The 27,360-nt window shown below is 42.8% G+C and overlaps 1 protein-coding gene across 1 annotated transcript; it reads left to right on the plus strand.

Annotated features, from left to right (window-relative positions):
- Positions 1 to 274: 274 nt before the first annotated feature.
- ARSH (arylsulfatase family member H) lies at positions 275 to 27,360 on the plus strand. Its single transcript, XM_053581159.1, has 9 exons — positions 275 to 366; positions 2,222 to 2,343; positions 7,341 to 7,466; positions 9,526 to 9,949; positions 13,000 to 13,136; positions 14,178 to 14,312; positions 22,014 to 22,176; positions 23,837 to 23,958; positions 26,993 to 27,360. Exons 1-9 carry the CDS (start codon positions 275 to 277, stop codon positions 27,358 to 27,360), a joined length of 1,689 nt encoding a protein of 562 aa, XP_053437134.1.

A 27,360-nucleotide genomic window follows, 5' to 3' on the forward strand; every position in this document is an offset into this window, starting at 1 on the left:
ACCATGGCTTTCTACTGAGGGCAACGTAGTGAGAGTCTGTCTCAAAATAATAATAATAATAATAATAATTCTTGTTTCTGAGCAAGCCCAGACAGATATGTTGTGTATTGAGAATTGATAAGGAATATTACGTTTTTTTTTTTTTACATTGCCAAAAATGCAAATGGTAATTGATAGTTTCTAATGTTTTGTTTTCTTTTCCCAAAATACTTTTAGGACCCGCTGGCTATGGGTGTCCCTGTGCTGCTTGGTTGGCAGTGTCAATGGGATGTTCATGACGAGAAACTCCAGACCCAATATCGTCCTGCTGATGGCAGATGACCTGGGCGTGGGGGACTTGTGCTGCTACGGGAACAATACAGTGAGGTGGGGACTGGCTCTGCCCCACCTGTGTGTGGGGTCCCTGATGCCGCAGCCAGCCTTCCTTTGCCATCTGGGGTAGAGAATGTTTTGTGGACAGGAGCCCGTTGTCTCCCATTAGTTATCAAAGGAAACATCCTAGCTCATTGAGGAAAACTGTAAAATGCAGAGAGACCATCACCTAGCAGGGCAGTCCCCGCCTTCCCATCTGATGTTTTTATTGTTGGGGCAAAATTCACATCACATGAAATTCATTCACTTCACCATTTTATTTATTTATTTATTATTGGTTTATTTTTGAGACAGAGTCTCATTCTGTTACCCTGGTAGAGTGCCATGGAATCAAAGCTCACAGCAACCTCAGACTCTTGGGCTCAAGCGATCCTCCTGCCTCAGCCTCCTGAGTAGCTGGGACTACAGGCACCTGCCACAATGCCTGGCTAATTTTGATATTTTTGGAAGAGACAGGGTCTCACTCTTGCTCAGGCTGGTCTCAAACTCCTGAGCTCAAACAATCCAACCACCTCGTCCTCCCAGAGTGCTGGGATTACAGGGCAAACCTCTGTGCCCCGGCCTGATTAACCATTTTAAAGTAAACAATCCCGTAGCATTAAGTATAGTCTAAATGTTTCAAAACGATCGTCTCTGTCTAATTTCTGAGAATTTTTATCCCCACAAAAGCAGATTATCTTACCATTTTCCATTTTCCCCAGTGTCCTGGGAACCACTGATTAACTTTCTGTCTCTGTGTATTTGCTCGTTTTTCACTTTTTTAAAGACAGAGTCTCATTCTATTACCCTGGGTAGAGAGCCCTGGCATCATTATAGCTCACAGCAACCTCAAACTTTTGGGCTCCAGCTATCCTCCTGCTTCAGCCTCCCGACTAACTGGGACTACAGGTACCTGCCATGATGCCCAGCTAGTTTTTCTATTTTTAGTAGAGATGAGGTCTTCCTCCTGCTCACGCTGGTCTTGAACTCCTGAGCTCTAGCAATCCACCTGCCTCAGCCTCCCAGAGTGCTGGCATTACAGGTATGAGCCACTGCCCACAGCTGGTATTGTTCTTCTTGAAGGCATTTTAGGTCTCCACGAGCGAAGACGGATTTCAGGGAGGCATTTTCCTAACCTGTGGAAGTAACAAGTTAGGAAGGAGCCTCGTTCGTGATCACACATTGTCAGTCTCGAAGAGATACTATTTCTACTCACTCAAAATACAGGGGTACCCACCACAGCCTCAGATGGATCTGGGTTTGAGGGCACACCAGGGCCCTCCATCATCATTTTTCTGTGGGATCGTGAGAAAAATGCTGTTCCTTGTTCTGATCACGATTGGGTGTTGCTTAGCTTATGGGACAGCAGGACATGTGTTTTGATTTTCCTATAGAATTCTCTGAGTTTGTTTCTGCATACCTTAAACTATTAGACAAACAAAATGGGAAATAAACTGCAAAATATCATAGTTTTTAATACAAAGGAGCAACTTTACTAGGAGCCATACATTACTATTTCACCTAATGTAAGCTAACCCGTCAGTTAAAATAATTTAATGACTATGGTAAGCATCAGTTGTCTTTTCCCCAAACTCCATATTCACTCAGACCCGTTGATACCTTAGTTCTTCCCAGGGACTTGTATTTTTTGGTGGTGATCATGGCTGAAGATGTATTATTTTACACCCAATGTTTTCTTTGCTTCTAACCATTGTGCTGTCTAAGCAGGTGGACAGATAGAGGTTTTAGGAGGGTGAGTTTTATACAGCAGACACAGACTCCTCTCACCCCAGAGTAGAATGGCTTTGAATCTTTATCATTTTGTTGGGAGTTAAAAACCTCACAAGCTGAACTCTCCTCCACTCCACAGCACGCCCAACATCGACCGTCTGGCGAATGAAGGGGTGAGGTTGTCTCAGCACCTGGCAGCCGCGTCGATGTGTACTCCGAGCCGGGCCGCCTTCCTGACCGGCCGGTATCCCATCAGATCAGGTGACTCGAAAGAAAAGCAGCAACAGTTTTGTTTCAGCAGAATGCTTTCTAATGATTTGTGTTTGCAACTCCTTTTAAGAATTCTGAAAAGTTACCTTGAGGGATTATGGATATAGTAGATTGAAAGGGGGTTATGCCACTGCAACTGGGTGTCCAAAACAGATGCGCCTGTCAGCGTCCGCTGTCATCCCTGTCATCTACCCACACACAGTGACAAGGTTTGTGCCTCTTGGGAGCAATTTGCCACCTGTCATGGACACACCACATGGAGGTACTTGGGGTAAGAGCCTTCAAGATGCTCCTGAAATCATAACGGGAGCAGAGACCACACAGCAAATACTTTTAAGTTAAATGCATCCAGGCTCGGCGCCCATAGCACAGTGGTTACAGCGCCGGCCACATACACTGGTTTGAACCCAGTCCAGGCCAGCTAAAAGAACAATGACAACTACAACCAGAAAACCAAAAACATAGCCGGGCATTGTGACAGACGCTTGTAGTCCCAGCTACTTGGGAGGGTGAAGCAAGAGAATTGCTTAAGCCCAAGAGTTTGAGGTTGCTGTGAGCTGTGAGCTATGACACTACACCACTCTACCAAAGGCGACATAATGAGACTTTGTCTCAAAAAAAAAAAAAAAAATTAAAAAGTGCAGGGCAGCGCCTGTGGCTCAAAGGAGTAGGGCACCGGCCCCATATGCCAGGGTGGTGGGTTCAAACCCAGCCCCAGCCAAAAACTGCAAAAAAAAAAAATAATAATAATAATAAATAAATAAAAATAAGTGCATCTAATCTGTTTCCGAGGATGAGACTAGAAAACTAGAGTGCAAAGCTGGAAAGAATACATGACCAGGAAAGTGAAAGTTTGGCACATTCCTCTATCCTCCACCCCTCCACACATGTAATTTCAACATTTAGACTCCCCGAATTAAGTATAATGATCACATTTTAAAATTGTCCTTGGTTGCTTAGCTTAGAATCAATATGATGAACATCAATTTGGACTCGACTTTCTGGACAAGTTTTATACCCAGCTAAAATGAAGCGGTGCTCTTAGAACCTGTTAAAGCGACTAGGTTATTAGTCTCCATGTGAAACCACCCCTGCCAACTGTGTCTTATTTAATTCTAGTATCTGCTTCTTACCATTTTAGTAACCATCACAGTTTGTCAAATTTTCTTTTTGAGACAAAGTCTCACTATGTTGCCCTGGGTAGAGTGCTGTGGCGTCACAGCTCACAGCAACTTCAAACTCTTGGGCTTAAGTGATTGTCTTGCCTCAGCCTCCCAAGTATCTGGGACTGCAGGTGCCCACCACAATGCCCGGGTATTTTTTGGTTGCAGTTGTTTAGTTGGCTGGGGCGAGGTTCAAACCTGCCACCCTTGGTGTATGTGGCTGCTGCCATAACCACTGTGCTATGGACACCAAACCCATCACAGTTTATTTTTCAGTGAAAAAAAATTTTTTCTCTGTGGGTTTTCTTCCATCTAAGTGGCAGCTTCGCATCTGATGCACTCTGGGGAATGGACTGATGAGGTTAATTTGAATTATATGAAAATTAGGAGTAAACATTGTAAATTCTCATCCCATGGAGATTGACTTGTTATTATCTGTGTATTTCCTTCCCACAGGACTTTTATCATACTTCAAGGTTTTCAATTTTCTTCAAAATGGTTTGGGTGCCATATAAGCAATCTCTAAATAATATATTTAGTACCATGTGTGAAGGGCTGGCAAAGATATGGCTCTGCACACCCACCCCCCAATTATACTTATAACTTCAAGAAATGAAAAGTACTGATGAGGGCAGAATAAAATTTATTTAAGCAATTTTATTTTTTAAGTTGAAGGATTGATGACCTGGGGAGAGTAGACAGAGATAGAAGGAGATAGGAGGTAAGGGAAAGGAAAAGAGAAAAAAAAGAAAAAAGGAAAGAAAATAGCGACTCATTCTCACATACATTAGATTTAATTTTGACCAAAGTACATTACTTGAACACTCATCTTTAATTCAACTTGTTAATATGTTGTTGAGGGTATCGCATCCTCAATTGTAAGTGAAATATGTTTGTAATTTCCCTTCCTAATAATACATTTTTTCCAATTTTAATATCAGGTGTATTCAGATGAAGTAGAATGATTTTGAAAAAAAAAAAAAACAAAGTCGAAGGATTGTAGGAGAGATTCCAAATCAAGTTGTTGCCATATATATAGTTTTAAATTATTTGACACAAATCACAGGTGCAAGTCCCGTGCCCACCTAATCTTTCTATTTTCGTAGAGATGGGGTCTCACTCTTGCTTAGGCTGCTCTTAAACTTCTGAGCTCAAGAGATGCTCCCTCTTCAGCCTCCCCGAACGCTGTGACTGTAGGTGCGAGCCACTGTGCCCCGCTGAGATTTTTAATTCTTTCTGCCCTTTACTTTTTGAGTTTTGCACAGAGTGGGCGGATCAAACGTGAAATGCTATACACACATTTTAAAATATGCACACATATACTTTATACTTAAAAGATGTAACCACTTCTCACAAACATTTCAGATACGCTTTTCAGATTTGGTAAAGAGAAAATCACAAAGTTATTTCAAAGTGCTTTTTTTTTTAATTTCAAATTAACATGCGGGAACACATTTTTAGGTTACAGATGTTTCAAAGGCATCGTTTACTTTTCTGTGCTATGTTTCATTGGTACAAGGGAGGGGGGGCAGCTGTAAATACAGATGAACCTTTATTCCCTCACCCACCACTCGCCTCTGCTCTTGGCCCAGTTTCTTTCTTTTTTTTTTTTTATGGTTGGGGATTCATTGAGGGTACAATAAGCCAGGTTACACTGATTGCATTTGTTAGGTAAAGTCCCTCTTGCAATCATGTCTTGCCCCCATAAAGTGTGAGTTGGCAGAGTGAAGTTTTTTTCCCCACAAATATGTAATTTCTTTTGAAGTCTTTTAATTATCACTTGGTTAAATGAATGACTATTATTTCTACAGTAATTGATGATCCTCTTTTAGACCTTTAAAACTTTAGTTTTACAAACTTCCCAAAATCAAATATCAACTTTCAAAATTAAGTCTTTTTGTTTTTTTTTTCTTTTTTTGTAAAACAGAGTCTTACTCTGTCACCCTGGGCAGAGTGCCATGGTGTTAGCCTAGCTCACAGAAATCTCAAATTCCTGGGCTCAAGTAATCCTCCTGCCTCAGCCTCTCAAGTAGCTGGGACTACAGGTGCCCACCACAACATTGACTAGTTTTTCGATTTTTTAATGTGTGTAGGGGGGTGGTTCTTGCCCTTGTTCAGGCTAGTCTCAAATTCCTGAGCTTAAGCTATCCTCCTGCCTTGGCCTCTCTGAGTGCTGGGATTACAGGCATGAGTCACTGGACCTGGCCTAAAATTAAGTTTTTTTAACCTTGAACTGACTTTGAGATGTTCCCAGAGCAATCCAGAATTTTCAAAGCATATATAAAAGAAAGGTATTAAACAAAGTAGGCTTATTTTACATGATAAATTATATGAGAAATATTGCCTAATAAGAAATAGTGTTTAACCTACTTTGAGTTCTATTTGTATGATACTTTTGTTATTAATATGTGCTCCAAAATTGTATAAAAAAATCTAAAAATCTCAAAAAAAAAAAAAAAAAGTGTGAGTTGGCCCAGTTTCTAACAAGCCCCGGGCTCGTTCTAGTTCATGGCTCCCGGATAGGGGACCCCAGCTCTAAACCATCCCAGAAACATCTTGCCAGAGATTTTCCTTGAAATCTAGGGAGCCAGGAGGAAGGGTCATTCAACTGTAGAAATGACACATAAAGATAATTCAGACGTGGACATTAGGTAAGGAGAATGGGGTGTCCAAAATGGTTTCACACACAGGTTAAAAGGTTTCTTTGAAGGTGATGAGCTCACGAAGTGACATTCTAGCAGAAGACGTGTTCTGCAGCCAGGCCTTTGCAAAGAGCATCATCAGAAACGTGCACAGAGGCAGAGTGTGCAGGCTTCGCATAGGAAAGGGCATGACATGGGAAGATGGGTGAGAAGAATTCCAAAGAAACTCTTTAAAAAAAAAAAAAGAAACTCTTGTACTTCTGGGTTGGGAATGATGTCATCTTTTGCTGAGACCAGTTTGAAGCAGGAGATTGGAGCCTGCGTTTGACAGGCTGAGACTGAGGTCCCCAGGTCTACAGAGGTCTGGTGGACAGTTAAAGATATGACCCAAACTTCAGGGGAAGAAACCTAAAGATACGAGGCTGCTCCACACAGGAAGATGGGGCAGAAATTTAGAACCAAAGTCCTCAAATACCGTATATCATCCAGAGTAGTATCCCCAGTTGGATTTGAATGTCAGATTTTCAACAAATTCATTTTTGGTGCAAGTATGCCAGGGGATATATGTATCCATTGCTTTTTTTTTTTTTTTTTGAGATAGTCTCACTATGTCACTGTGGGTAGAGTCCTGTGGCGTCATAGCTCACAGCAACCTCAAACTCTTGGTCTCAAGCGATTCTCTTGCCTCAACCTCCCAAGTAGCTGGGACTATAGGCACCTGCCACCACACCCGGCTATTTTGTTGTTGTTGCAGTTGTCATTGTTGTTTAGCTGGCCCAGGCCAGGTTCGAACCCGCCAGCCTCCGTGTATGTGGCTGGCACCGTAACACTGTGCTACAGGCACTGAGCCCAGATGAAGCTTTATTAAAAGAGGGATTGTGGGTGGCACTGTAGCTCAGTGAGCAAGGCACCAGCAATGTATACCAAGGCTGGTGGGTTTGAGCCTGGCCCAGGCCTGCTAAACAACAATGTCAACTGCAACCAGAAAATAGCTAGGCATTGTGGTGGGCACCTGTAGTCCCAGCTACTTGGGAGGCTGAGGCAAGAGAACCATGTAAGCCCAAGAGTTGGAGATTGCTGTGAGCTGTGACGCTACAGCACTCTACAGAAGGTGACATAGTGACACTTTTTTTTTTTTTTGAGAGAAGGGAATGTGGCATTCATCCACTGTGTTTTCTTTTAGGGACAGCATCACCATACAACTTGAACCGTGACTTCGCCTGGCTTGGTGGTTCAGGGGGGCTTCCCGTCAATGAAACAACTTTTGCTAAAGTACTTCAGCATCGGGGGTACCGCACAGGACTCATAGGTACAGCACAGGGAATTCTCATGTGGAAACGTGGCCATGAATGTTTCCTTTCCTTGCTACTAAATGTCTCCAGGGAAGTTGGCTGTGTACACGCCCGTTGACTTGTCTTTGAGATAAGACCCATGCAGAAGGACCTTGTCACACTATTTTTGAGGATGTTCAGCGTTAAGGGCACAGTTTTTGGAAAGCAAATGGGCCTATCCAAGGTTGCCGTGAAAATGGAATATCGTACAGGGGAAGTACTACTTTTGTGATACCGTTAATGTATCCTTAATGTAATAAGTACATGTAATTCTTTGCACATCCTTAATGTAATAAGTACATGTAATTCTTTGCACATCCTTAATGTAATAAGTACATGTAATTCTTTGCACATCCTTAATGTAATACTCTTAAAATTGAGGATGTAAGGCAATCATAGTTGCTATGTGGAGACCATTACTACCCTAAATTACATGATGTGCCACCTGGAGGGGTGTGAGTTTGCACAACAATGTACAGCCAAGTAAGTTTGTTCTGTACAATTCTGGTCCCAGGAGATATTCGCCTAAGAAAAGAGGATGCAAGCCAATCATTTTGGGGACGTGACGGTTCTTAGTGGGAATCGGAGGGCACAGTTCTGAGATGTCTTCAGTTTAAGAAGAAATAAATAAGAATGCTGCAACCAGGGAATGTTTTCACCCTGGGATGGAGAGTGCTCTGGACTAGCAACCTTCTCGTGTCATCAGAGGACAGACAGTACTGGATTCAAATCTGACTCCCCTATTAGTCAGTGATGAAATGTCATAGTCCTGAATGAATCTAGATAGCAGATGGAATTAATTCTACCCTGAGGGCATACTACTGAGTAAAAAGACCTGACCCAGTCAGAGAATGTGTTCAGGAATCGCTTGCCTGGCGGGAATCTGTTTTGTTCACGATGCAATTCTTTGCCCAGTTCCCTTATCCCTAACTTGGGGGCTGTTAGACAAAAGTTTCATCTACAAAAATTACTTTTCCATGGGATGGACTAAGAGAATCAGATGCCACCACGAGGCGTGAATACAAGTGTGCAAAGTGAACTGTGGTCAGTGGTGGTGTGGCCCACAGACATCCCAGGTGTTCATTGAGGCTTCCCAGCTAGCTCCAGATACCTGGAAAATTTCTAATCATTGGTCAGATGCTTTGGTACCAAGCAAACCATTTCATCTGAATCCAACTTTATGCTCTTCCTGTAGGAAGCAAAGAGGTTCTTGTTGGGCTGGGCAAAGTGGCTCACACCTGTAACCCCAGCCCTCTGGGAGGCCAAGGCAGGTGGATTGTTTCAGCTCAGGAGTTTAAGACCAGCGTGAGCAAGGAGGAGACCCTGTCTCTAAAAGTAGCCGCACGTTGTGGGCACCTGTAGTCCCAGCTACTTGGGAGGCTGAGGCAAGAGAATGGCTTGTGCCCAAGAGTTTGAGGTGACGCCACAGCACTCTACCCAGGGTGACAAGAGACTCTGTCTCTAAAAAAAAAAAAATAATAATAATAATAATAAATATTAATAAAATAAAAGAAAGAAAGATGTTGGCTCAGTTCCTATAGCTCAGCGGCTAGAGCGCCAGCCACATACAGCAGGACTGGTGGGTTTGAACCTGGCCCGGGCCTGCCAAACAACCTCATCAAAAAAATAGCCAGGTGCTGTGATGGGTGCCTGAAGTCCCAGCTCCTTGGGAGGCTCAGGCTAAATAATTGCTTGAGCCCAAGAGCTTGAGGTTGCTGTGAGCTGTGATGCCATGGCACTCTACCCAGGGTGACAAAGTGAGACTTTATCTCAAAAAAATAAATAAATAAAATAAGAAACAAAGATGTTGTTGTTGCATGGTTTTCATCTGACAGATGCAGATCGCAGGGAAACAGTAATTGCTAGAAAGCCTAGCAACCTTCTTAGGGCCTATTTGGAAGGAATTAGGGATAGCACAATAATAGGAAACAAAAGTTTCTACATGACTGTCACAAAGGGAAATCCACATTCTAGAAGCAGATGGAAGGGTGTTTGACGGTGCAACGGTACAATTTTATTATTGCATTTTACTTCCAGGAAAATGGCATCTGGGTTTGAATTGTGGCTTTCGGGATGACCACTGCCACCACCCACTCAACCACGGCTTCGACTATTTCTACGGGATGCCTTTCGGGCTTCTGAGCGACTGCCAGGCTGCCAGGAAGCCGGAGCTGCACCGCTCACTCCGGGTCAAACTGTGGATATCCACGGCGGTCCTGGGCCTGGTCCCTCTGCTGCTCATTGTCCCCAGATACGCCCGCTGGTTCTCGGTTCCCTGGAAGGTCATCTTCATCTTTGCTCTAATCGTCTTTCTGTTTTTCACGTCCTGGTACTCCAGTTACGGGTTTGTTCGGCGTTGGAATTGCATCCTCATGAGAAACCATGAAATTGTTCAGCAGCCGATGAGAGAGGAAAGGGTGTCTTCCCTCATGCTGAAGGAAGCCCTCGCTTTTATGGAAAGGTATCCAGTCCCCTGACTTGCTTGATGTCTCTCTCTCTCTCTCTTTTTTTTTTTATTTTGAGGCAGAGTCTCCCATTATTGCCCTGAGTAGAGTAATATGGCATCACAGCTCACAGCAACCTCAAACTTTTGGGCTTAAGCAATTTTCTTACCTCAGTCTCCCCAGTAGCTAGGACTACATACAGGTGCCCGCCACAAGGCTGGGCTATTTTTTTTTTTTTTCTTGCAGTTGTCCTTGTTTAGCTGGCCCTGGCCAGGTTCGAACCCACCACCCTCCGTGTATGTGGTCGGCATCATAACCACTGTGCTATGGGCGCTGAGACCCAATCTCTCCCATAAGCATTTTATTTTCATTCCATAGCAGGTGATTACATCTTGAAAATAGGGGCCTTTCAAAAAAAAAAAATGGTGACATACTTTAATCTATCCTTACACAGAATGAAACCGTTAACTTCCCTGCAACATTTAAATACTGAAAAGGCAAGGAAACGTAACTTTCTTACTTCCCCCTTAAAAACCAAACCAAAGGAAAACTGGAATACTTTCACTGGGGCAGCATGGATTGGTATCTAAATGGATTGACTCTTTTGGGATGGATTTTCATTGAGACACAGCTTAAGGAAGACATCTGTCCGGGAGCTGTTGGAAACTGACTCTGTATTTAAATTTTATGTGTTTTGTTCAAGTGAGGCATCCGTGTAATACCAGCTTACTTCCAGAGGACAAATTAGAGACTCATTAAAGTTGTCAATGTGATTTTTTTTTTTATTGTTGGGGATTCATTGAGGGTGCAAGAAACCAGGTTACACTGATGGCATTTGTTAGGTAAAGTCCCTCTTTCGTTGATGTGATTCTTAGTGACACGGCTATTTCTTCTCCCTTAGTGGAGTTAAGGGGGAGTGGATAGAAAATGATGTATTATAAATCCACTAATAGTAGGCAGTGTAAGGACATTTAATGACATGCCTCTGTGCCTGCCACATTGACCATTTTCTCTAACACACCAGATTGAAAGGTGGTACAGCCAGTGACCTGCCCCTCCTCTCCCAGCTCAAGTTTGTTTGGACTGTCTTTAAGAAAACACAACCCATCTTGGCCTTCTTCTTTCTCCTTTAATGGTGCTTGTAACAGAGATTAGATTTGGAATAGCTAATCTGTACTTGACATTCAAGTACAGAACTCAAAAAGCAAGATGTAAATGAGAGGACTTTATTTCTCTCTTGGGGTGGGCAGACTATAGATACTGTGAGGTGATTAACACCTCAGCTGCTTCCAGCCAGCTCTCTGCCAAACGGCACAAGCAGCCTCATGGCGCAATGTGGATGCCAAAGCTCCAGCCATCATGCCTATATTCCAGGAAGCATCGTGGGGGGGGGAGGAATGAAGAAGAACCCTTTGCATGCTGTATTTTTACTTAAGTGTTCCCATGCTGCCATGGTTGGTAGCTATTCATACAGACACACCTAGATATAAGAGATTCTGGAAAGTATATTCTGTGATCATATGTTCAGTTAAATATTGGAGCTCTGAGGAACACAGGGAGGATGGACAAACAGGAGCATTTAAACCTTAGGGCAGGGTATCTGGGTCTGTCCTTAGGATATGACTACTCCAAACCTGTACCCCAAAAAACACTTGAAAAATACACACACGCAAGCAGAGGGTACCACAAAAAAAATATACTTTTTTTTTTTTTTGAGACAGAGTCTCACTATGTCACCCTGGGTAGAGTGCTGTGGCATCACAGCTCAGAGCAATCTCAAGCTCTTGGGCTTAAGCAATTCTCTTGCTTCAGCCTCCCAAGTAGCTGGGACCACAGGTGCCTGCCACAACACTTGGCTATTTTTTGGTTGTAGTTGTCATTATTGTTTGGCAGGCCCAGGCTGGATTTCAACTTACTGCTCCGGTGTATGTGACTGGTGCCTTAGCCGCTGAGCTACAGGCGGTGGGCCAAAAAAATAAAAAAAGAAAAAAGTACACATATTTTAAGAAAGGAAAAAATTGTTAAGGTTGTAATAGTCAATTCACATGAATATTGTATACATTTATATATATATGTAGGTGTGTGAATGTGTATATATACACACATATATATACACATACACACATCAGGGATGTCAAAGTATGTATACACATTTTAAGAAATTTTGTTGGAGATAAAATCAATCCCTCCCCAAAAGTGAATAAATTGCAGGTATGATTGATGTACATAGTAGGGACACGTGACCGGGAACGGTGCCTTCAATTCAACTTTGAAAAGTAATACGCAGATAACAGTTCTTAAAACGTGTATATACTTTTAGAAAAGAAAAAAGTATGTTAAAATTGCTTGTTTTTAACCTGAGTAGAGTGCTGTGGCATCACAGCTCACAGCAACCTCAAACTTCTGGACTCAAGCAATTCTCTTGCCTCAGCCTCCCAAACTGCTGGGACTACAGGCACCTGCCACAATGCCCACCTAGTTTTTCTCCTTTTAGTGGAGACAGGGGTCTCATTTTACTCAGGCTGGTCTCAAACTCTTGAGCTCAAGCAATCCACCTGCCTCAGCCTCCAGTGCTGGGATTGCTGATGTGAGCCCCTGCACCCAGCTTATGTTAACACTGTAATACTCAGTATAAACTGATACTATTTGTTACCTTGCATATTCTATCCTGTATCTCTTGTAATTACAGAAGTCAATTTCCTTTTTTAAAATATGTACACTTTTTTTTTTTTTTGGCACCCTCTGCATGTGTGTGTGTGTTTAAACAGCAAGCTTATCTCTTCAGCAAAGATTACAAGATTTATGAACCTGCTGCCTTATGTCAGGTGCTGAGCCACTTGCAAGAGCATATAAAACAAACTGCACTAAATATTTTATGGGGAACACAAATGTTCTGCAATAATTTCTCCCACGTCATTTCAACATAAAGCTTTTTGGGAGCCTGAAGACTCACAGGAGTGGTGTTGTGATCTAAAATACGTGGACAATTGTCCTCAGCTATTATGAGATCTTTCAAGCAATGCAGAATCATAGGAAAATGTAATGCTGTGGACTTTCTATCTCTCAGGTACAAACGGGAGCCCTTCCTTCTCTTGTTTTCTTTGCTGCATGTCCACACTCCACTGATTACCAGAGAGAAGTTTGTCGGGCACAGTAAATATGGATTGTACGGAGACAATGTGGAAGAAATGGATTGGATGGTGGGTGAGTACTCAGCTACACAGCTTTAAAATCTGATGCATTAGCAACAACAAGAACTGTGTCAATTGCCTCAAAAAATGTCCAGCCTCTTTCATGTCACAACAGACTCCCGTTAAGTACATGTTTCACTGAATCTTATTAAAAGTTGCATGGCAGGCACCTATAGTCCCAGCTGCTCGGGAGGCTGAGGCAGGAGGATCACTTGAGGCCAGGAGTTTGAGGCTGCTGTGAGCTAGGCTGATGTCCCTGCACTCTACCCGGGGTGATAGAGTGAGACTCCATCCCCACAAAATAAAAATATAATAATAATTAAAAAAATATATATAGTAGCTTTATTTGTGGGGTTGAATTGGAAACAATTCAAATGTGCAACAAGAGTTAACAGATTGAATAAATTGTGATGCATCCATCCTGTGGACTATAATGCAGTTATCAAAAAGGAGTTTTAATCCATGTATGGAGTTAGAATACTAGAAATACTATTATCCTATCTTTGTGGCAGCAAACAATAAAACCTTTAAGCATGTGGCAAAAAAAAAGTTGCTTTTTTTTTTTTGAGACAGAGCCTCAAGCTGTCGCCCTGGGTAGAGTACCGTGGCGTCACAGCTCACAGCAATCTCAAACTCTTGGGCTTAAGCGATCCTCTTGCCTCAGCCTCCCAAGTAGCTGGGACTACAGGTGCCTGCCACAACACCCGGCTATCCATTTTTTCACTTTCAAGAAGTACAATTTACAGTGTCCTTTCTAAGTCTCCCATGCAAGTTTCAACTTGCTCATTTATCGATACTGCTGGGAAGGCTTTATTTGTTTCCGTCCCTGCAGAGTTTACATTCTTTTAATTTTTGTGTATCTCAAAACTTTGATAATGACCCATGTAGATGACAATCTCTTGTCATAGTTGCAAATTGCAGAGTAGTATGTAATCTGTGGTAAAGCAGCATCAGAACATGGTGCTTTGTGTAAAGAGGGTATAATAGCAGGTACCCAGTAATGTCACAGTGACTCACACGGACAGGTAAATCTTCCGTCTCTGACCATCCCCAGGTAAGATCCTCGACGCCCTGGACCAGAACCACGCCGCCAACCGCACCTTGGTGTACTTCACCTCGGACAACGGGGCCTGGCTGGAGTCCCAGAATGGTGTCGCCCAGGTGGGCGGCTGGAATGGAGTCTACAAAGGTGATATTCCCGCAGAGAACTAACACCTGTTGATTTAAAACCAGTTGCTCCCTTAGCTTTGCATTTACCTGAGTTCATTTGCCATAGGCCACCTGGATACTTTGATATGAGTTATTTTTATGTTAGCTCTTAGTAGACCAGGTGAAAAAAAAAAAATAACAAGGCTGCAAATTTCAGAGCAGTATCCAAGAGCTTAAAATGAAAACATCTGAAGCCATGACAATCTTGAGAGAGCAAATGTGTAGGGTCTGGGTGATTGCCTGCAGCAGAGTTTTCCAGCCTCAGTATATGTTATGTTTGGGGCTGGAGGATTCTGAGTGGGCCGTCATGTGCCTCCTCCCATGCTCCTGTCCCCCCACAGCGCCAACAGAACCCTCAAAGCAGTAACAACCAACAGAGTCTCCAGACATTGCCCATGTCCCCTGGGAGTGCGAGGACATTTCCAGATGAGAACATCTCCTGTAAAATAATACTCCCTTAAATGCCTCGATTCAGGTTCCCAGTTTAATAAAATCCATCTCATTATCCCAATGTTTCAAACAGAGTTACACTGATCAGGGGAAGAGTAAATTGCCAGTGGTTCTCAACCTTCCTAATTGCCTCATTGTTACAAATGTAACAGCGGGGACCCCGCAGGTTGAGAACCCCTATTACACGAAAGTAAGACGCTTCTTCGGATAAGCTGATTTTTCTGACTCCCTGTGATGTAATCCTTGCCGAAGATGCAACGACTTTATGGAAACTTCTCTTGGGCACTTCTGTGCAAACTGAAAGAATATTCAAAAAAAATAATTTTGGCGTTTACCATTCCTGTCCTTTTTCCTCATTTTCCAAGTCAAAAAAAAAAAATTCTTGAAAGGGTTTCAAAGATTTCATTGTTATACAAACCAGGATGTCTGCAGTTTTTATATATTTTATTAAAAAAAATAGGATATGTGTATTATACATGTGTTGCTATGGACACACAGAGGGATATATATATATATGAATATATTTGAATTCTCAACAAATTCCTAGCCAACTTACATGGTATGTATATACTCGTATTCATTATACGTAATGTGATATACAAAGTTCTACGCATGTTCACTACATATTTATAATGTATAATAATGTATGATAATTTATGTAATGCTATTTTACTATTTACAACATATAGTAGATATATGTTATTTATAATCCTATGAATATATATAGAAGAATGTAAGTGAACACATATATTTATACAAGTAGAATTACACACTGGATTATATATTATGAATTGACAGAAGGTGGGCTTCCCCTCCTTGGTCTTGTCATACAAACTTAATGTAGACGTACCTTGGTTAATTAGCAAAGACGGAGCTGTTCAAAAGCCCAGTAGAAAAAGCAGAGAACAGAGTTGAGTCCCTGTAGTCATTCCATCAAAGGAGGTGTGATTATTAAAACTGATCATTATAATGAATGTGAGTATTGCATCATATTGTAATAATTATTATTATAATTGCTTGGGTGGGTTTGTGTGTCTGTGTGCAGGCCACCGCCCCCCCCTTTTTTTTTTTCTGAGACAGAGTCTCACTATGTCACCCTCCGTAGAGTGCTGTAGCGTCACAGCTCACAGCAACCTCAAACTCTTGGGCTTAAGCGATTCTCTTGCCTCAGTCTCCCGAGTAGCTGGGACTACAGGTGCCCGCCACAATGCCCGGCTATTTTTTGGTTGTAGTTATCATTGTTGTTCAGCATGTCTAAGCTGGGTTCTAGCTTAGCTCTAGCTGCTGAGCTACGGGCACCGCCTTTTTTAACTGTGCTCACAACCCTGCAAAGGGATTGTCAAGATTGTCACGGGTGAGTCTCACCTTTCAGGATAGATTCCCAGCTTCACGAGGTACCTCCCAGAGGCCGTGGCTATGTTGGAAGGTTGAATTTAGACCTCAGATTTGTTTGTTCTCCTTATGGCTTGCAAAGACACAATTTATTAAGTAAGACAAAGAAAACTTCAGGGTTGCTTTCTGGAGTTGCGTTGCGTGTCAAGATTAAAAACAAAAGCAACATACATTTGGTTCAGGGAATTTGCCTGTGGCTCAATCGGTAAGGCGCCGGCCCCATATACCGAGGGTGGTGGGTTCAAACCCGGCCCCGGCCAAACTGCAACCAAAAAATAGCCGGGCCTTGTGGCGGGCGCCTGTAGTCCCAGCTGCTCGGGAGGCTGAGGCAAGAGAATCGCCTAAGCCCAGGAGTTGGAGGTTGCTGTGAGCTGTGTGAGGCCACGGCACTCTACCAAGGGCCATAAAGTGAGACTCTGTCTCTACAAAAAAGAGACTCTGTCTCTACAAAAAAGAAAAAAAAAAAAAAAAGAACAGTGCTGAGGACCTAGGTTGACTGGGACATTGCTTAGACCGGTAAATATTTCCATAGCTAATTTCATATATATATGAAAAAAATATATGTATCCTTTTTTTTTTTTTTTAGCAAGAGAGACACTGTCTTGTGTTTTCTTTGCAATTCATGCTGCCTGTCAGAGAAATGCACATAGAAAACAGCATCCAGCCAACATTTCACGTAGGAAGACATGTTTCCACGCAGGATAGGGTCACAGTTTTTCTTAAAGAGTCTGTGTGATTGTGCCTATGTCATCTGGCCCAGGGACATGTTTTGCTTCTGCAACCAATGCTTCAATTTCAGGCACGGAAATGCAAACACAGGTGGATTTTTTTTTTTTTTTGAGAACTTCAGTCCAATTATACTAATGAATATAGATGCAAAAATTCTCGACAGATTCCTAGCCAATAGATTACAACTGATCATCAAAAAAGTCATACAACATGACCACATGGGTTTCATCCCAAGGCTGGTTTAACATATACAAGTCCATAAACGTTATTCACCATATCAACAAAAGTGGAAAGAAAAAACATATGATCCTCTCAATAGACACAGAAAAAGCATTTGATAAAATACAGCATCCTTTTCTTTATATATATATATATTTTTTTTTTTTTAAATCATAGCTGTGTACATTAATGCAATCAAGGGATACCATGTGCTGGTTTTATATACAATTTGAAATATTTTCATCACACTGGTTAACATAGCCTTCATGGCATTTTTTTTAGTTATTGTGTTAAGACATTTATATTCTACATTTAGTAAGTCTCACATGTGCCCTTGTAAGATGCACCGTAGGTGTGGTCCCACCAATTACCCTCCTGATTTTTTTCTTTTGGTTTTGTTGAGACAGAGTCCCACCCTATGCCCTAGCAGAGGGCAATGGCATCACAGCTCACTGCAACCTCAGACTTGGGCTGTGGGCAAACGGCTGCCTCAGCTTCCAGAAGCCATTGGGATTTCAGGTGCCCTGCTGGGTTTTTCCATTTTTTTTTTTTTTTAGGAGTCAGGGTCTCATTCTCACTCAGGCAAGTTTTGGACTCCTGTGCTCAAGCAATTCTCCCTCCTCAGCCTCCCACAGTGCTGGGATTACAGGTGTAAGCCACTGCGACCAGCAATGTCCCAGGGAACCTTTGTCTGAGATGAGATTCTCAGCATTTTTTTTTTTTTTTCCGTCTAGACCATTTTTTGCCGTTCACTCTGTCTTCTTCCTGGCTTTCTATGGGAAATCACGATAGCCCACACAAAATCTGTCTTTCTTTTCACTCTGGCTTTGGACCTCAAACAAGTCTTTTCTGGTCTTTTCAAGCCAAATCTAAACAAGAACTGAATACATTCCCACTTCCCCAGCGTCCCAGGATCGAAAGTCTGTGACATTTATTCGTACATAATAGATATAATCTTATAGCAGGACTTACTTTACGTATATCACACCTCTGCTGAAAGGGACTTCACCCAGCAAACACAAGCCATAGAACCTGGTTCATTGTACCTTCAGTGATTACCCAACAATAAAAAAGTTCTTTTTCCTGAATGTTTGGGAAAAAAAATATGTGTGCAAATTATACACAGGAGCATGCTGTACACAGACAAATATGGTAACTCTGAATGTAACCTTTTCCTGCACCCTGGCACACACGTAGCGCCTGTAATCCCCGTGGCTTCTGGAAGCTTAGGCAGCGGTTTGCCCACAGCCCAAGTCTGAGGTTACAGGGAGCTGTGACGCCATTATAGCTCTACTTCTACAAGTTGCAAACTAGAGTTTTAACTTGTAGGAGTTAGGAATAATGTCGTACACAGCACCTTGGCACAGATGTAGCCAGCACAGGAAAAGATTACATTCAGAGTTACCCTATTTTTCTGTGTATAGCATGTTCCTGTGTATAATTTGCATACCTATTTTTTATTTTGTCCAAACATACAGGGAAAAAAAATACTTTTGTAATTGTTGGGTAATCTTTGAGGGTACAATTAACCAGGTTATACTGCTTCTGTTTGCTGGATAAAGTGCCCCCCACTTTTTTTTTTTTTTTCTTTTGGCCAGGACTGGGTTTGGACCAGCCACCTCCTGCATATGGGACCAGCACCCTACCCCTTTGAGCCACAGGCACTGCCCCGGATAAAGTCCCTTTATTAATAGTGTCCTGCCCCCAGGCCGGGCATGGTGGCTCACACCTGTAATCCTAGCACTTGGGAGGCCAAGGTGGGTGGATTGCCTGAGCTCATGCGTTTGAGACCAGCCTGAGCCAGAGTGAGATCTTGTCTCTAAAAATAGCCTGCTATTGTGGTGGGCGCCTATAGTCCCAGCTGCTCAGGAGGCTGAGGTAAGAGAATCACCTGAGCCCAAGAGTTGGAGGTTGCTGTGAGCTGTGATGCCATGGCAGTCCACTGAGGGCAACTAGTGAGACTCTGTCTCAAAAAAAAAATAGGGTCCTGCCCCCAAGAGGTGTGTCCCCCTTCGCACTATCCCCTCCCCCACTCCCCCATCCGCACCATGGACTAGTATCAATTGTCCTCATATCAGAATCGAGTACATGGATTCTTGCTTCTCCGTTCTTGTGATGCTTTACTAAGAAGAATGTATTTCAACTCCATCCAAATTAACATAAAAGATGGGAACTCACCATCCTTTTTGTGGCCGTATAGTATTCCATGGTATACATATAGCACAGCTTCTTAATCTATTCCTAGATTGGTGGGCATTTAGGTTGTTTCCACAGTCTAAATTTCCATTTAGGTTGTTTAGCGATTGTAAATTGAGCTGCGATAAACAGTCTAGTGCAAATGTCCTTATGGTAAAATGATTGAAAAAAAAAAACTTTTGTTTTAATTTCTTTAATTCAAATTTATACTTGTTTATATCAAGTACTTATTTCTGTATTATAAAGGAATTTGGTTAAAATGTTACTGGATGAAGAGGGTCTTACCATCTGTCACTGTCACTCAGAGTGTAGAGATGGGGGTAGGCTCACCAAATTTTATTTGTCAGAAGGCCGGGGTTTGGGGGAACAGTGACAGTAGCCTCTCTAAGACTGATTTTTTTTTTTTTTGAGACAGAGCCTCAAGCTGTCACCCTGGGTAGAGTGCTGTGGTATCACAGCTCACAGCAACCTTAAATTCCTGGGCTCAAGCAATTTTCTTGCCTCAGCCTCTCAAGTAGCTGGGACTATAGGCACCTGCCACAATACCCAGTTATTTTTTGGTTGTAGTTGTCATTGTTGTTTGGCGGGCCAGGGCTGGATTCGAACCCACCAGCTCTGGTGTATGTGGCTGGCGCCTTAGCTGCTTGAGCTACAGGTGCCGAGCCTGTTTTGATATTTTATTTCTAACATTACAGCTTTATATATTTAAGTTTAAGTGAATACTATGTTAACCTTTATCATAGATAATAATTGGCAGAACTCATGATTTATAAATAATTAACAACATTTTCATTTAAAAGTTGATTTCCTCGATGAATCCACTTAAACTACTCAAGATACGCATCTTCAGGGTGGGAGCTAAATTTGCAAAACAGCGAGAATGGGAGACGGTCGTGAAGGTCAGACTGGCCCTAAACCAACCACAGCAGCTGTGTGATGTCTGCCCCGGCCTGACAGGCTCCATTTTATTCCCACTAAATGTGCTTTCAAAAATATTGGTTAGAGGGCAGCACCTATGGCTCAAAGGAGTAGGGCGCCGGCCCCATATGCTAGAGGTAGCTGGTTCAAACCCAGCTCTGGACAAAAACTGCAAAAAAAAAAAAAGTTAGATTGCTAGCTCCTACCTAGAGTGTTTAAAGGAAAATACATGGCTTTTTTGGCCAAAAATGCTTTACTTGCAAGGTCAAGGGAACAGATGATTGCATGTGAAAAACTGCTCATCATCCCTAATCATCAGAGAAATGCAAATCAAAACCACCTTGAGATATCATCTAGCCTTGGTGAGAACAGCCCACATCACAAAGTCTCAAAGCGGCAGATGCTGGCGTGGATGTGGAGAGAAGGGAACATTTTTACACTGTTGGTGGGACTGCAAACTGATACAGTGTCTTCAGAAAAAAAGTACAGAGAATCCTCAAAGAACTAAAAGACCTCCCATTTGATGCCACAATCCCGCTACTAGGTGTCTAACTGGGAGAAAAGAAATCATTTTATCAAAAGGACATTTGCACCAGATTGTTTATAGCAGCTCAATTTACCATCGACAAGACAGGGCAACAACCTAAGTGCCCATCAGCCCAGAAGTGGATTAACAAGCTGTGGTATGTGTACACAATGGAATACTATACAGCCATAAAAAGATGGGGCCTTTGCATCTTTTGTATTAACCTGGAGGGAGTTGGAGAACATTCTCCTTAGTAAAGTATCACAAAAATGAAAAAGCAAGTATCCAGTGAAATACAAACCAACATGAAGCCAGTAGACAAACTCTCACACGTGCAATACAAGAGAAAATTTCAAATTAAAGTTGGAGGAAGGATAATGGAGGGGAAGGAGGCGGGAATAGGGAGGAGAATGGGTGAGCTCCCACCTAATGGGCACAGTGTAAGGGTGTACGGCACATCTCTTGGGTTTCAACACAACTACAACAGGGACTTTACTTAACCAATGCAAACAATGTCACCTAATCATTTGTAACCTTATATTCATCTGAAATTAAAAAGTAAAAGCAGGGTGGCACCTGTGGCTCAAAGGAGTAGGTGCCAGCTCCACATGCTGGAGGTGGCAGGTTCAAACCCAGCCCTAGCAAAAAAAAAAAAGTAAACGCACCCCCCCCACACACACACACAAAAGAACTGATTAATATATTCCAGGATATCATTTTGAATACAAATATCATGACTTCTTTCTAAACTTCACTTTTTTTTTTTTTTTTTTTGGAGACAGAATCCCACTCTGTCGCCCTGGGTAGAGTGCTGTGGTGTCACAGCTCACAGCAATCTGCAACTCTTGGGCTTATGTGATTCTCTTGCCTCAGCCTCCCAAGTAGCTGGGACTATAGGTGTCCGCCACAACGCCCGGCTATTTTGTTGTTGCTGCAGTTGTCATTGTTGCTTTTGCTGGCCTGGGCTGGATTCGAACCTGCCAACATTGGTGTATGTGGCTGGCGCCATAACCACTGTGCTACAGGCGCTGAGCCTAAACTGACACTTTTAATGCCTAAGCATAAATGAAAGAATTGAATCATTTATATAGATACAGAATAATTACCGTGCATGTATAATGCACATCTTTATTTTTCCCTCAAAAATTTGGGCAAAAAAGTGTGCATTGATGTGTGATGGAATATGGTGACCTCCAACTGGACAGATATGGTTGGGTTTAACTCATGGTTGGCTGTGATGTTGTGTTCTAGGTGGAAAAGGAATGGGAGGCTGGGACGGAGGCATCCGGGTGCCAGGAATATTCCGCTGGCCGAGTGTCCTGGAGGCTGGGAGGGTGATTGACGAGCCCACAAGCCTGATGGACATTTTCCCCACGCTGTCTTATATCGGAGGAGGGATATTGCCCCAGGACAGGTCTGTATATGGTGCTTAACCCTAAAATAAAGAGAGCTATTTGGATGCACGTGGACACACTGTGTGTGTGTCTGACATTCAGACTGTCCCAAAACTTGCCCCTCAAGTTGCCACATAGAAGGGAAAAGGAGATATTATAGCTAAAAGGACCTTTCTTTACCAAATATTCATTACAAAAATTTCACAGAATATTCTCTATGTGTTGCTCACCTATTTGTACAATTTTTCAGTGAATCTTTTGGAAAGAAAGGTACCTTTATGGCTTGGTGCCTGTAGCTCAGCGGCTAGGGTGCCAGCCACATAACACTGGAGTTGGCAGGTTCAGATACAGCCCGGGACCTGCCAAACGACAATGACAACTACAACCAAAAATGGTCGGGCGTTGTGGCGGGTGCCTGTCATCCCAGATACTTGGGAGGCCAAGGCAAGAGAATCGCTTAAGCTCAAGCGTTTGAGGTTGCTGTGAACTGTGACACCACGGCACTCTACTCAGGGCGATATAATGAGACTCTTAAAAAAAAAAAAAGGTACCTTTAGTTACAATGTATGGTGACTTTTGGGGACAGCTCCTAACACTCATCAATATTTAACCCAGAGCGTGAGATGCATTTCTCCCCTTGGTGCACGTTTTCAACTTGTTTTTTTTAATTTCACGGGACACTCGAACCTATAGTTAAACTTCCATGTGCACTTGCTGTGCTTTGAACTTCCTTCAAAAAATAATTTAGCTAATGATTTTTAAAATTTTTCGTGGCAAACCTAAGATCCTCTCATGGCACACAGGTTGCAAATCACGGCTCTAGATATGTGTTAAGTGAATTGGCAAATAAAAGCATGTATGCATGATTTTATTTGTGTGTGATGAATAAATCTATCATTCCCTTTTCGCACTCTTAGATGAGCTTTCAAGTAAACAAAGTAATCACATGCTTTGTTTTATTGGTTTAATCTTATGTGTGTGGTGGGGGGAAGGAGGGGTGATATTGATTTACTGGCTCTGATATTTTATTTAAAGCAAAAGAATGTTAGGAGCTCAATCTTTCTTTCTTTCTTTCTTTCTTTCTTTCTTTCTTTCTTTCTTTCTTTCTTTCTTTCTTTCTTTCTTTCTTTCTTTCTTTCTTTCTTTCTTTCTTTCTTCTTTCTTTCTTTCTTTCTTTCGAGACGGACTCTCACTATGTCACCCTGGTAGAGTGCAGTGGTGTCACAGCAACCTCAAACTCTTGAGCTTAAGTGATTCTCTTGCCTCAGCCTCCCAAGTAGCGCCTGCCACAATGCCTGGCTATTTGTTTTGTTGCAGTTGTTTACCTGGTTTGGGCCGGATTCGAACCCGCAGCCTTGTTGTATGTGGCTGGTGCTGTAACCACTGTGCTATGGACGTCAAGCCAAGAGCTCAATCTTTCTAAACCATTCCATAATTCATTCCACCTTGCAAAGCATGAGAATAACATGTCCAGGGCATCACTTCTTACGTGGTCTTGGAAAGTGAACCCATTTCATTTCTTTTCCTTTTTTCTTTCTTTCTTCTTCTTTTTTTTTTTTGGTCATAAAAAGAGTGAAAATAGGTAACAAGTTTTAAGTTTTGTTTTTGTCCTCTTACCTTCCCTCCTCCTAATTGTTTTAAAACATGTATCTACCTGTCTCCCCACCTGTCTGTCTGTAGGGTGATTGACGGCCGGAATCTGATGCCTCTGCTGGAAGGGAGGATGTCCCACTCAGACCATGAGTTCCTCTTCCACTACTGTGGCGTCCACCTGCACACCGTCCGGTGGCACCAGAAAGACTGTAAGTTTGAAGACTGGGACCCACGAAAGCATAAAATGGACATAGTCACGGGCTCAGCCTACAAGGATTACATTTTGAAAATTGCAAAAATTACACAAGTAAAGTACCAGGTACATTCTTATAAACTTTTTCTTTTTTTTTTGAGACAGAGCCTCAAGCTGTCACCCTGGGTAGAGTGCCATGTGGTCACAGCTCACAGCAACCTCCAACTCCTGGGCTCAAGCAATTCTCCTGCCTCCACCTCCCAAGTGGGACTACAGGAACCCACCACAACACCCGGCTGTTTTTTGGTTGCAGCCGTCATTGTTGTTTGGCGAGCCCCAGGCTGGATTTGAACCCGCCAGCTCAGGTGTATGTGGCTGGTGCCTTAGCCACTTAAGTCACAGGCACCGAGCCTCTTGTAAACATTTTTAAAAATTACAAATACACAATTTTATTAAAAAGAAGACTTAGGTTAATAACCTCAAACACTTAGGCTCAAGTGATTCTCTTGCCTCAGCCTCCCCAGCAGCTGGGACGACAGGTGCCCGCCACTATGCCCAGTTAGTTTTAGAGTTGGGGGTCTCACTCTGTCTCAGGCTGGTCTCCAACTCCGGACTTCAAGGGATCCTAGAGTGCTGGGATTATAGGCGTGAGACACCACCCTGCCCTATACCCACAGGATTTTAATTTATGAAAGTAACTGTGTGTCGACACAGACAAGTAAATATCACTGAAATATATTTGTGACTTAGATTTCCCAAGAGAAGAGGCTGCATCTTGCCAGCAGTTACATCTTCTAGGTTTTTATCAGTAAGCAGAGAACCCGGGCCACATATAGCCTTCCTTGGGGTTTCCAAGGGAAAAGTGAGGCAGGTGAAGTGAACATCTCAGGATTGGGTATTTTGAATAATTGCTACATGTTTGGGGATGTAGGGACTGTCCCTGCCTGTCTGGCACCTGCCCCTGGGCTGATTTACAGCAGAGGAAATACTGCTTGATGCATGAGAATTAATAAAGGACATGATTGGATTAGGTGTGACAGACACACTCAAAGCGGGTTGCTTAGTACCTTTAGGAATTAGCCCCAAGAAAGAAGTTTCTTCCAAGAAAGTCTTCAAGGTCTTTCAAGATGTCAAAACATCTAAGACACAGAAACCATATTTAGTGTATGTGTCTGCGCATGTGTGTGCATGCAAGAGAAACGGGAGGAAGGAAGGAAGGAAGGAAGGAAAAAAAAGGAAAGAAGGAAGGGAAATAAGGAAGGAAAAGAAGTAGGAAGGAAAGGAGGAAGGAAGGAAGGAAAAGGAAGGAAGGGAAATAAGGAGGGCAAGGAAGTAGGAAGGAAAGGAGGAAGAAAGTAGGAAGGAAAGGAGGAAGGAAGGAAGGAAAAGGAAGGAAGGGAAATAAGGAGGGCAAGGAAGTAGGAAGGAAAGGAGGAAGAAAGTAGGAAGGAAAGGAGGAAGGAAGGAAGGAAGGGAAATAAGGAAGGAAAAGAAGTAGGAAGGAAAGGAGGAAGGAAGGAAGGAAGGGAAATAAGGAAGGAAAAGAAGTAGGAAGGAAAGGAGGAAGGAAGGAAGGAAGGAAAAGGAAGGAAGGGAAATAAGGAGGGAAAGGAAGTAGGAAGGAAAGGAGGAAGAAAGGTAGGAAAGAAAGGAGGAAGGAAGGAAGGAAGAAAAAAAGGAAGGAAGGAAGGGAAATAAGGAAGGAAAAGAAGTAGGAAGGAAAGGAGGAAGGAAGGAAGGAAAAGGAAGGAAGGGAAATAAGGAGGGAAAGGAAGTAGGAAGGAAAGGAGGAAGAAAGGTAGGAAGGAAAGGAGGAAGGAAGGAAGGAAGAAAAAAGGAAGGAAGGAAGGGAAATAAGGAAGGAAAAGAAGTAGGAAGGAAAGGAGGAAGGAAGGAAGGAAGGAAGGAAAAGGAAGGAAGGGAAATAAGGAGGGAAAGGAAGTAGGAAGGAAAGGAGGAAGAAAGGTAGGAAGGAAAGGAGGAAGGAAGGAAGGGAAAGAAAGGAAAGAAGGGAAAGAAAGAAGGAAAGAAAGGAAGGTAGGAAGTAAGAAAGGTATGAAGGAAAGGAGGAAGGGAGGAGGGAAGGAAAGAGAAAAGAAAAAAAGAAAGGAAAGGTGGAAGGAGGAAAGGGGGATGAAAGGAAGGATAAAAAGAAAGAAGGAAGGGAGGTAATAGAAGAAGAAAGGAATAGAGAAAAAAAGAAAGGGAGAGGGAAGGAGGGAAAAATAGACAATAATTAATCTTGCCAAATGATCTTTGGCAAATTCAAGTCTGAGGGCGATATTTAGCCCTCCGTAATTACTCCCTTTCCTTGTGCCCAATGAGGTTGAGGTACAATGACCCGATTTCCACTTGTCTAGTCACTATTATTTCAACATCTTCTCATGATAAAATTAAAATTTGTGTTGGGCAGTACCTGTGGCTCAGTGAGTAGGGCGCCGGCCCCATATACCAAGGGTGGTGGTTCAAACCTGGCCCCGGCCAAACTGCAACAAAAAAATAGCCGGGCGTTGTGGCGGGCGCCTGTAGTCCCAGCTACTCGGGAGGCTGAGGCGGGAGAATGGCCCAAGCCCAGGAGCTGGAGGTTGCTGTGAGCTGTGAAATCATGGCACTCTACCAAAGGCAACAAAATAAGACTCTGTCTCCACAAAAAAAAAGAAAAAAAAATTAAATTTGTGTTTTATGTTTGTGACTAAACCGTGTGTTGTTCTTATAGCCGAGGAGATACTGCTTTTGCTACATAATCATGTGTAGAGGAATATTATTGATCAATTTGGAAAATCAGTTGAGAAATACAGGAGAATCTTTGTGAGTTGACCAGCCAAGGGACTATAGCAAACTGGTCTCCATATGGAGGTGGTCAACATAAGGGCCTAGGCCTACTGTACTGATAGGTACTGTGGTGCATGTCTGGTCTATGAAAATTAGGTCAATGTACGGAGATGGTCAGTGTAGGGAGGGGTCAGCTATGGAGGTTGTATTTGTTTTTTAATGGGAAGAGTCCTAAAACCATCACAAAGGCGATATCCCCGTGGTGCTCTGTTTTGCAGGTGCAACCGTGTGGAAGGCTCATTATGTGACTCCCAAATTCTCCCCAGAAGGAAGTGGTGCATGCTATAGACACGGGATGTGCACATGTTCTGGGGATGTCACCTACCATGACCCACCTCTCCTCTTTGACATTTCCCGGGACCCTTCAGAAGTCCTGCCACTGAGCCCTGACAACGAGGTGTTATTTGATTCGGTGATCAAGAAAATTGAGGCAGCGATAAAGGAGCATCGTAAGACACTTACACCTGTGCCTCAACAGCTGTCTGCTTTCAGCATCATTTGGAAACCGTGGTTGCAGCCGTGCTGTGGGACCTTCCCCTTCTGTGGGTGTGACAAGGAGCTTGACATTGTACCCACTGCTCCCTGA

The sequence above is a fragment of the Nycticebus coucang genome, chromosome X, assembly GCF_027406575.1.
Source record: "Nycticebus coucang isolate mNycCou1 chromosome X, mNycCou1.pri, whole genome shotgun sequence".
Lineage (NCBI taxonomy): Eukaryota > Metazoa > Chordata > Mammalia > Primates > Lorisidae > Nycticebus > Nycticebus coucang.

Coding starts and splice junctions, on each gene's coding strand:
- ARSH (XM_053581159.1), top strand. CDS start 275: ATGACGAGAAACTCCAGACCCAATATCGTCCTGCTGATGGCAGATGAC. Junction 14,313..22,013: donor CTGGAATGGAGTCTACAAAG/GTGATATTCCCG, acceptor GTTGTGTTCTAG/GTGGAAAAGGAATGGGAGGC. Junction 23,959..26,992: donor CCGGTGGCACCAGAAAGACT/GTAAGTTTGAAG, acceptor TCTGTTTTGCAG/GTGCAACCGTGTGGAAGGCT.